Source organism: Epinephelus lanceolatus, chromosome 2 (genome assembly GCF_041903045.1).
Source record: "Epinephelus lanceolatus isolate andai-2023 chromosome 2, ASM4190304v1, whole genome shotgun sequence".
NCBI classification, from domain to species: Eukaryota; Metazoa; Chordata; class Actinopteri; order Perciformes; family Serranidae; genus Epinephelus; species Epinephelus lanceolatus.
This window is the reverse complement of record NC_135735.1, coordinates 3,935,747-3,947,037: the sequence shown is the minus strand read 5'-3', so window position 1 is coordinate 3,947,037 and position 11,291 is coordinate 3,935,747. Positions and strand designations below refer to the sequence as shown.

The 11,291-nt window shown below is 42.0% G+C and overlaps 1 protein-coding gene across 4 annotated transcripts in view; it reads left to right on the top strand.

Annotated features, from left to right (window-relative positions):
- Positions 1-1,334: 1,334 nt before the first annotated feature.
- The window catches only part of LOC117260681 (uncharacterized), a 60,544-nt gene continuing 50,587 nt past the window's right edge, over positions 1,335-11,291 (top strand). The window contains exons 1-14 of one of the 4 annotated variants that reach the window (XM_078173480.1): positions 1,335-1,486; positions 1,767-1,974; positions 2,051-2,237; positions 4,872-5,031; positions 5,517-5,610; positions 5,720-5,779; positions 6,642-6,728; positions 6,890-6,970; positions 8,477-8,575; positions 8,742-8,786; positions 9,079-9,156; positions 9,297-9,424; positions 9,921-10,086; positions 10,345-10,415. In XM_078173480.1, coding sequence (XP_078029606.1) covers positions 1,770-1,974; positions 2,051-2,237; positions 4,872-5,031; positions 5,517-5,610; positions 5,720-5,779; positions 6,642-6,728; positions 6,890-6,970; positions 8,477-8,575; positions 8,742-8,786; positions 9,079-9,156; positions 9,297-9,424; positions 9,921-10,086; positions 10,345-10,415 — 1,461 coding nt within the window. In that variant the 5' untranslated portion in view covers positions 1,335-1,486; positions 1,767-1,769. Of the gene's footprint in view, positions 1,487-1,766; positions 1,975-2,050; positions 2,238-4,871; positions 5,032-5,516; positions 5,611-5,719; positions 5,780-6,641; positions 6,729-6,889; positions 6,971-8,476; positions 8,576-8,741; positions 8,787-9,075; positions 9,157-9,296; positions 9,425-9,920; positions 10,087-10,344; positions 10,416-11,291 lie in introns of all 4 variants that reach the window. The other 3 variants (XM_078173474.1, XM_078173467.1, XM_078173470.1) reach the window with 3 other exon arrangements.

The following is an 11,291-nucleotide window of genomic DNA, read 5'->3' as shown; positions in this document are numbered from 1 at the left end:
GTCTATTGCTTCTTATAACACTGTGACCCAGGCATGGCCAAACCAAGGCCTGTGGGCCGTATGGCATGTTGGGCTTTTGAATCCAGCCCATCAAATACTGGAACAAAATTATCCAACAATTAGCAAAGACCACAAACTTTGATGCACTGGCAAAAAGAGTGACCAACAACACTGCTCTCACTGAAATCGAATGTAATCATTTACTTTAAGGTAATGGCTTTTACATTTGTATTGTACTTTTTACATTTGTATCACATCATAAAGCTCATTGTGGCCCCCGAGTTTGCCCACCCTTGGTGTAAGTGAACAAAATTTCTCAATTCCAATGCAAAAACCTCCTCTGATTTTCCCTCTATTCATCCACTGACAGCCTCACATTGTCGTTGTACCCCTGTTTGTGGAAAAAATGGTACAGATGTGGAACCTTGATCATTTTGGAAATTAAATGTACCCTTTTAACCCCAAAATGGTACATGTAAGTACCATGTGGATCAACTCAGAACCTGTGAGGGTACATCACCAGCAGTTGTACCTTAGAGAACAAAAGTGCACCTCAGTTGTACCTTATTTTCTGACAGTGTATGGTCATATGCACAGGCTTCATATAGTAACCAAGGGTTTCCCATACATTTATTTGTTTCATCTTACTTCATTGTAGAGTTGCACACAGTGCACATGCTCAGCCCCTTCTTCTCTTGCTTCAACTCTGTTTATCAGATCACAAATGAGACAAGAATTAGCTGCTCACCACCCCACGGTCCCTCTGCCTCGCTCCCCACCACTGTGGACCGCTTCACTAGGAGGTGAGCGAGCAGCAGCTGAGAAGACAAAGCTGCAGTCGGTGGCTGTTGCAGCTTGAATTTGGTGAGCATAAACTCCACAGCACCATTTGTCACAGCAGACTGGTGGCCAGCGGCAGTGCCAGGTCTAAACTGTGTAGCAGCAGCAACAGAAAGTTTGCTGAGCCAGCGGGGAGTTGGGGCTGTCTGGTCCCCTGCAGCTGGGGGCTGTGTGAGCTGGATTCAGGTTGCTGTGGCCGCTCACTGGGGATCCGTCTCAGCCAGCAAGGTGGTCTGTAGTGGCCGGCAGTGAGGCAGAGGACGTGCTGTAATTGATGATAATGATGATGATTACATGTGTGGGACCAACATAATGTGATGACAGTCAGTCTACAGTTGTGAGTGACAGTACTGGTGTGTTGTTTTCACTTTAAATTCTTAAAGCCAGTCCACACCTGTTAACAAATACCAGTGTTGTGTGTGTGTGTTTTACACCAGGTTCTCAGGAACTTGTTTCTACTTGCACTCGCAGTCTGTAATCACCTCTATTGTATTCCTTGCCAATATGAGATCATCATTTTGAACTATGCTGTGTATGAAAGTAAGCAGATGAACAAATCAGCTCACAGCACTGCAGACGTGTCTGAGTGAGGCTGCTGTTATAACACTGAGGAGTGCGCTTTATTATAATCGCAGACTCCAACACGGTAAGACATGAGATCTACTTTAATTCCATGTTTATCATCACATGTCAGGAAGGGTATTTTATCAGCCTGCATTTGGATCAAGATCAGTACAGTTTACACTGAAAGATGAGACCATAAAGATTCTTAAAAGGAGTTAAGAGTTCTTAAAAGCTTTGCTCTCATCATTATTTTAAATTCTGTCTTTTAGGATTTATAATTTCCCATTTGCTTGAGATACTTTCTTTGTCTGAGTGAGGTCCGAGGCTGCTACTTACTTACTGACCACTGTATCTGTACACAGAAGATGTTTCAGGAACATACTCGGGAGATTCTCCATCAAGTGGACGCAAAAAAAAATCTCATCCGCCATGGAAGTTTAGAAGAAAAGGTGGATCTCCTGACACTGGTCAAAAAGAAGAAGAAGTCAATTTTTCCCCCTGAGTATGAGGTGATGACTTCCACTCTTGGTAATCTTGTCCCAGCATTCGCTGGATTCTCTGAGTTTGAAGGTACGTACCCACATGCACAAAGAACACAATCTGCACCTGTCAATACTGGGCTTAGAGTATCTACCATATTTTCCAGAAACAACCCTCATCAAGGATTACAAGCACACTGGCCGGAGCTCTGGGAGCGCCAGCGTACGAGGAGGTGTTGACATAGCTTCAGCTGGAGTCAGTGCAGGAGCACTCAGACACAGAGAGACTTCATCTGTCGACATTAATGCAAAGACAGCAAACTTAAGCAAGATGAGGGAGATATGTCTTGGCCAGTATGTCTCTGTGAGCCTGTTTACACCTGCTATTAACATGCTTTTCTGTGAGCACAGCTGAGACACATTGTTGTTCACACCTGTGTCTATCATGTGTCTCCTGCTGACCACTTGTGTTCAGATTTCGTTACTGCCTACGTCACTTACCTTACAAGGTCAAAGGGCCCAGCACACCGTTATTATGTCCACACATGGTTTACACACGACAATGAATAACTCAGGTCATGTGATTTACAACATCTGGAGTGTAGTGCAGGTGACATATGAAAATGATGCTCACCTTTTCATAAAAGCATGAAACTTGGTACACTTGTACAGTTTTGGACCCTGAACATTTTCAGAAATTGAGCCACTGTAAAAATGCCTTGTGGTGGCCTTTTTACTTTTAACCATAACTAAGTAATGTATTTTTTATCATATTTCCTGAACCAAATATGCAGAATAGGTGATGTATGGCTCGATGTTTTAATGGTCAAGGATTACAAATATATACCATATACAACATCATAACCCTTATCATCATAACCATTAACCCTGCAAAGGTTGATTCTGATAAAGTGAAGCAGAACAATATTAGAGAGGTTTTAGTACAGAACGCCGTTGTGGGGGAGGTGCCGGCTGTTGTATGCAGTCATTGTAATTCTTCCCCCCAAAGCCTGTCATGTTCACCTGGATTCATTTGAACACAACAAAACATGTCCGTCTACCAGGGCCCTATTTCAGGAAGCAGGCTCAACAAACTCTGAGCCTAATCCTGACCTCTGAGTTGACTGAGCCTGAGCTGAAAAACTCTGAGTTTTCAGTTCCAGAACAGCTGATCAGAGAAAGCCGCTTGTTTCATCCCAGCTGAGTCGGAGATTTTAATGACCGCGAAATAAAAAAAAAAAACCAAAACAAAAAACTAACACGTCAGCTGCAGCTAAACAGCATGAGGCGTGATGGGAACAGACTGCAGAGTGTGTTAGTAGGTTATGTGAAGTGATGTTATGTAATGTGATGTCTTAATGTGTCTAATATACAGAAAATACAGAAACATTACACAGAGTTCATATATCTTAATACAATTTGCTGTATCATCTTATTCAGCTGTAATCTGATCAGCAACACAATATCAAACACAAAAATGTTGTACAGACTGGTAAAAGTTTTGCTTATACTTTATTCATTCTGTCAATATTAGGCTGAGATTAATTGAATTGCTGAACTGCTGTAAAATGACTTCTGATTCACGTAATCCCCTTTATGCTCAGATGGAGCTATTATGGGACGCTGAGTCCCATAAATGAGCCAGTTACACCGCGAAATCTTTGAATAGCCTAAATGAAAAGTATTCATGAATCACTGCATCATGTAGGCTAACGTAGATTCATTTCTGATTAACACTGACAAACCTGCAGTTCTGTGGAATATCTTTTTTTTTTAAGATTATTTTCGGGGCTTTCGTTGCCTTAAATGGCAAAACAGTGTAATGTTGAGGGGATAGAGGGAACGGCGTGCAGCGAGAGGCTGCAGGCTGGGTTTGAACCCGCGGCCGCTGCATCAGGCGCCGGGCGTCTGATCATAGGGCGTCCACTTCACCCACTAAGCCACTGATGCTCTGTTGCAAATACTTTGATAATTGATTCTGATTCATGTCCAGGGAAAACCACAAAAAAGCGGTCAAAAGTCTTTTCAGAGCCAGAGTCACTTTTCTTACGTCCCGACAAACCAGTGAGACAGTGGGAATGCATAAAATTTGCTCCGATGATAATGCAAATCCACAATGTGTAATATTTGATAGGCCTATATCTGGGTGCACAGATTGTTAGATAAATAAAAGACTGTGAGATGATATTGTCATAGAGACAGGGAGACATCCAAACTGGGTCTAATCACTTTCTCCTTTTGCAACAGCCTCTGTATAAACTGTGCACCAACATCCATGACTTCATTCATTAAAGGAAACGCCATGTTTCTCCTACCTGCTACACGCTCAGCCTCAGGCTTAGGTGAAGCAAACCTGCCAGCCAGCAGGTTTCCTTCACGGAGTAAGTTGCCATAGATACACTGTTGCAGATCTGATGATACAACCACAGTCAGTCATCGATCTTTGGCCTAGGGTGTTCTCGTACCAGGTACACTTATGAACCTCCCTGTGCTCGAACATGGTGTTTGTTATGGCCAGTCCATGACTCGCACAGAAGTCCAATAACAAAACACCACTCGGGTTTAGGTCAGGCAGGCCGTTCCTCCCAATCACCCCGCTCCAGGTTTCTCTGTCATTGCCCATGTGAGCGTTGAAGTCCCCCAGAAGAACTATGGAGTCCCCGACCGGCATCCTTTCCAGGACACCGCCAAAAGACTCCAAGAAGACAGAGTACTCTGTACTACTGTTCAGTGCATTCAAGGCTACCCTCTTGTTCACCGGGGAGAGCCCAGTGCATGGTGGCACTCAGCGGGGGGCTCTTGAGTATCCTTGAGTCCAGCCCCTCTCCAGGAGTTTAGTGCTGGTTGTAATAGTCAGACTTATTCTCACAGTCTAAATCTGCTGCTTTAACCTCCGCTTCTCTCTTTCTTTCTCAATAACCATATGACATAGAAGCCAAAAGAAACTTTCATCTGTTTCCCACCATCTGTATCCTCTCTCACCCGTAGGAAGATAAACCATGTCCACATGCCAACACTGAGGAAGGGAGAGTTGTTGGGTTTTGTGAGCAAGATTGTGTTCAACACAAACGAGGTCCACCTCCATGGAAAAACTAAAGTGGACGGCTCCTGTGAAGCACGTTATAACATAATGAATTTCTCTCTGAAGGTGAGGTCTGAATAATAACCATGTATGAAACCACAGCAGAATGATGGTGATGAGTGTTAAACAGAGCGGTCTGTCCTCCAGTCTGTGACCTGGAAATCATTCCAAGTCCAACACCTAGAAGGACGTCCCAGTCTGTCAAATGTCTGTTATAAGGCAACACTTACTGATGGTGTCTTCATCAGCATACACACCTGTTTTGTTTCTCACTCTCACAAAACAAAGAAAGGTGGGGTTGGAAACCAACAAGAAAAAACAGCAACTTAACATGATAATCATATGTCAAAAAGCCAGCTGCGATTTGCATGTAAAATTGACAGTTTCAGAGTGTTTGTGTTGTGTGCCTTTTGCTTTGTGTTTCTAAGTTGTGGTGTGTGTCGGTCTTGTTATTTATTGATAACATGCTTTGGGTTAAGTTGGTTGGACGGCATTGACAAGATGTCGTGGTACACCTGTTTGTTTACCTGCTGTATTTATTGTTTAATCAGGGCAAGATGAAGGACAACAGTTCCTATACTGTACCAGCAGGACACATTTATGGCTACAGGTTCAACGAGATCAAATTCAAGGAAGAGGAGATCAGTAAGAAACAAAGTGTTTGAGCGTGTTTACACATCTGCAGCATCTGTTATTTTTTGATATCAATAGGATCCCAGATTATTAATGATTTATTGCAATTTCATTCTTTCAGAAATCCTATGCAGTATGAGAATGTGCCGTTATGAAGTGATGGAACTGGTATCAGAAAGATGTAAAACACTTTTCACACTGTTGCTTTGCTCTGTTCCATCTTGTATTTCACAGCATGTGAGCCAATCAACTGTCAATAACTCACTCTGTCTCTGACACTTACAGTTCTTTCATTACGTACACTTTGCTGACACCTCAGCTGCTTTCACTTTGACCTTTAAAACTGATTTCTGCTGTTTAAGTGACAGTTCAACTAACGGCCGGGCTCCACCGGGCACGTAAACGGCGCGACACGTCTGCAGCGCGAGTCCTGTAGCAGCTCGCCCCCCTGTTAATCAATTACAGCGGTTCCACCGGCAACGGGAGCGGCGCGACAACCCCCGTCTGTCGCGCGACAACTCTCTATTTTACGCGGCTTTTCTATTTTTGTCGCGCTACGCTCTCCTACGCGACCCTCCAGCAGATAAAAACTACATGAAATAGTGTGCTAAACAAGCACAATGTGTTTTTAAATGAATAAACCATTATCAGAGGTGATATGTGATGATTTTTTTTTTCATGCATTTACCCATGTTTATCCGTGATCCTACCGTTTAAACTATGTATTTTAATACAGTTTAAACTGTTTATTGTATTCTATGGAACCCTGCATAAAGTAATAACTTCATGCAGCCTACATGCAGCCTCTCGGCTCAGCAAACGGCAAACAACCCCGCTGGCTTCTCTACGTGTCGCTTCCGTACACCGTCAGTGGAGCCCAAATGAATATGCCGCGACGCTACGCTGACGTGATGCTTACGTTTGCAGCCGGTGGAGCCCGGCCGTAACAGTTAAAACACCATCTGATATTTCAGTCAGGAGAGACAAATTTTCATCAGAGAAGGTAGCTAAGTCTTATCTGAGTGTGTGTGTGTTTAAACTAGTAGTAGAGAAAGCCCGGGAACTGGAAATATTTGAACCTGACGACTCCATTGAAGAGACCTTGGAGATCCTGCCACAAGTGCAAGAAGGTAAGAGAGTGCAGATTTTACATTCCCTGCAATTCAAAGTCAAAAGTCTACAAACAAAAGCTTCAAAGTGTTTGAGCGTGTTTACACACCTGCAGCATTTGTTATTTTTTATGTCAATAGGATCACAGATTAATGATTTATTGCTCTTTTCATTCTTTCAGAATTTACTTGCAGGTCTCGCATTGAGTATGTTGGTGGTAAAGCGGAGGAACAGCCTCTCAGCCCTCCCAGTCCGATAAGATGTAAAACACTTTTCACACTGTTGCTTTGCTCTGTTTCATCTTGTATTTCACAGCATGCGAGCCAATCAACTGTCAATAACTCACTCAGTCTCTGACACTTCAAGTACTTTTGTTACTTACACTTTGCTGACACCTCAGCTGCTTTCACTTTGACCTTTAAAACTGATTTTTCGTTGTTTAATTTACAGTTCAACTCACAGTTAAAAAACATCTGGTATTTCAGTCAGGAGAGACAGGTGAATGAAGTTAAGATAATGTTTATTACAAATTACAGGTGTACAGATTAACAGATGATGTGATGATAAACATTAGACAGACAGTTTTTGGTGCTTAGACTCTACAAGGAGATTTTGTAATCGAGGGACACCTGAGCAGCAGCAAGATAAATCCACCATGGAGGCTAGACACTGGTGGTGGCGGTGGCTGGTGACTCTGAGACTAATGCAGGATTTTATACTTCCATGTCAAATCGCTGTTGTACCTATAGCGTAGCTTCTGCGTAGATGTGCACCTATTAACACTAGCGATGTTTTATTTGTGGAAAATGTCTTTAGTATAAGACAGTTTTTATTGTTGGCGAATCTTGTGAGTTGTAATGGAGCTGAATTTTGTAACGTTACCTTTGTTAAATGTTGCTGTTGTCTCTGGCTTCATATGAGAAGAGGAAATCTCTGCTAGCTGCTAGGCTAATTTAAGCAATGTAAAGTGTCATAGACTTGTGCTAAAATCATTAGCATGTTGTATTGGTGGGGAAAATTTGTCCAGATAAAGACAAGTGTTTGTCTGTGAATCCTGTGAGTTGTATGGAGCCAATCGGTGTACTAGTGTTTAAAATTGTTACTGCCATGTTTACCATGTGCTTTTGGTGTGTTTTGAATCAATCAGACTTTACTGTACTTCACAGAAATCCAACCGCTGACTCGTGTTTTGGAGGTGTAACTGTAGAGCGACACAGACACACAACTGCACAAGTATAAATATTCACAATGCAGTGGGGCATGTGACATGGAATAGGCTCTGCACAGAGCTGACACACAACTATAAATCTGCCCTAATTGCTGATGAATCTGCAAGGACTAGGTGGCGATTGGGGGCTGGAGTGTGCGCACAACTACACAAATTATCTCATCCTCTGCTCAGAGGGTAATGAGCCCCTGGAGCTCAGTGTTTTTCCAATTTATGGACATTTACGGCCACTGTTCTTGTTTGAGTTAGCTGCTAACTGCTATCAGCTACTTTAAAAATCTCCCACAGTGGATCACAAGCACATGTCGTCAAAACGTCACACCTGTGCCGACCAGCCTTGCAGGCTGTCCTGTTTATAAAGACATCCTTTTAGCACTGTTACTGCCACTGGTGGCAGCTTAAAGCGACTGCCAACTCCACTTCAACCTTTTTTTTTAGAATTTCAACTATTTCAAATGTTTCAACTGCAAATTTTCATCACAGAAAGTAAGTCTTATCTGTATGTGTGTGTGTGTGTGTGTGTGTGTGTGTTTGAACTAGTGGACGAAGTAGCCCTGGAACCAGAAACATCTGAATCTGATGACTCCACTGATGACTCCACTGAAGAGACCTTGGAGACCCTGCCACAAATGCAAGAAGGTAAGAGAGTGCAGATTTTACATTCCCTGCAATTCAAAGTCAAAAGTCTACAAACAAAAACTTCAAAGTGTTTGAGCGTGTTTACACACCTGCAGCATTTGTTATTTTTTTTATATCAGTAGGATCCCAGATTATTAATGATTTATTGCTCTTTTCATTCTTTCAGAAAAACTGGAACTCATCCCTCTCAGCCCTCCCAGTCCGATAAGATGTAAAACACTTTTCACACTGTTGCTTTGCTCTGTTCCATCTTGTATTTCACAGCATGCGAGCCAATCAACTGTCAATAACTCACTCAGTCTCTGACACTTACAGTTCTTTCATTACTTACACTTTGCTGACACCTTAGCTGCTTTCACTTTGACCTTTAAAACTGATTTCTGCTGTTTAAATGACAGTTCAACTAACAGTTAAAACACCATCTTATATTTCAGTCAGGAGACACAAATTTTCATCAGAGAAGGTAGCTAAGTCTTATCTGTGTGTGTGTGTGTTTAAAGTAGTGGCCGTGGAACCAGAAACATTTGAAGCTGACGACTCTACTGAAGAGACCCTGGAGACCCTGCAACAAGTGCGAGAAAGTATGAGAGTGTTTAAGTGCAGATTTTACATTCCCTGCAAGTCAGGGTCAAAAGTCTACAAACCTAAACTTCAAAATGCATGTGGGACTGATGTGACTGTGTTATAGTTGCTAATAACAGCACTGTTACTGCTCCTGTAGAGTTACTGATGACAGAAACTGTTCTCCAGCCACTGGCTCATCTTCCCCGGGTGACTCGTTTCGCTTTGTTCCAGAGTCTCAGTGCGCTCTCAGAGGACAGTGACGCTCTGACTCTTCTGAAGAAAAAGGTATTTGGGGTTTTTACTGTTGGCCTCCACACACACCTTCATCACCCTTGTTGTTAGATCAGGAGGAGGACACGGGTTAAATGAACAACTCAAGATCCAAACACACACCTACTACAGTACCACCATGCTCTGCAGCCGACACAATCACAGTTTTCAATGCTCTACCCACCACTATCTGTTGGACTGTTTGTTTCACCTGTACCATCAAGGAGGTGTTGTCCGTCTCCCGTTTGCCTGATTCCATGTGAATGCAGCATAGGACAGTGAATATTATAAACATACCTTATAAACATTAGCATGGTAGCACTGTCATTTTGGGCATGCTGCTGTTAATATTTAGCTCAAAGCACCGCTGTGCCAAAATACAGCCTGCTGGCATGACTGTAGAGTACTGTTAATTGTTTTATAAGGAAATCAAAAAACTGTATTTGAAGTTATTTATAGTTATTGTGTCTTCATGTAGGAAATATTTAAAAGTAATTTTGTCTCCTCTCAGCTGGATCAGTGGCGTGCAGGTGAGCCTCTTGAGCAGCTGCAATCCTGGTCGGTGTGTTCTGTTCTTCATCTGATCAGTGGCTTCGCAACCCCACCCTTACAAATAGGACCTCATATGACTGACTTGACGCTGGAAGCTGTTTACCTGCTGGTCAGCGCGATGGACAGTGAGTGAGCTGTACAGTGCTCTGTGTCTGACTGGTTGGCTGTGTGCATGCTTTCTCTGTCTGGATGTGAAAGGTGGATTATATTCTCAATACAAAATCAGAGTTTGTGTGTTCTCATGGGTAGATGTGCAGATTTGAAAGATGAAGTGTAAATGATCAGAACTCGAGTTGTACTGCTTTAAAGTAACTAACCCACAGCAGTCTGACATGTTGTCTGAGTCAGCTCACATGTACCAACAGTTTCTGTGTGCTCCACAGAACTGCCAGAACATGTGACATCACTGATCGCCAAGTACCGCCCCGACACACTGAGAGGCCTCAACCAACTGGTAAGTCCACTGGTTAACAAAGATCACTATGCTCTGTATTTTAATAAAGAATACAGAAGAGACCAAGTTTTTACTTCTCTCTGAATTCTTCTATTTCCTTATCTGTTAAGTTATTAGCTTTTTCTTTCAACTTCTGCCCAACTTGAAATGGCCTGGCTCCATAAACCCCAAAGGATGCTAGGACAACTCTTTCATTCCAACCCAACATTCATTTTATTTTCTTGTTCTGGCGATAGGTTGGTTGGATTAAGACATAAAAGACATAAAAGAAACAACAAATTAGGTACAGGTTATACAAAACCATAAATAAAATTATTCTCCAACCAATTTCCTTAGTGGAATATTTTTTACAGTGCATAAGTCAAAATAAAAGATATAAATCAATGATCAACTATTTTAACTGTTCTAACTATTTAATAGTTTTAACTTAACTTTTACCATTTTATAGTCACAAATATTTTACATTTAATACCTGTTTTAATATTGACTTGACTGGATTTATACAACATGGATTTACCCACAAACCTTTGAAAGAATTTGTGCTTAAACACTTATTTTTCATTTTAACTTTTAACTTTTTAACTTTTAATTTAAAGAGCTGCACATTACCCCCACAATCAAAACCTAAACTTAAATCCCTGCAGCCACTGTTTGCCTAACACCTGTGCCAGTAATTTCAGTATTAACACAAATATTTCTAACATCATCATAATCAACATCAAATATCATATATCATAAATTCAGTGTCTTTTAACGATACCAGAGACGTCTTTGGGAGGAACCACAAGTTGAATTGCCTTCTTCTGTTTAGATGTTTCTCCATTCCCAGTGCAGGGTGAGTGCTGCTTGTCTCACAGATGTCCTCACTTTCAGCAG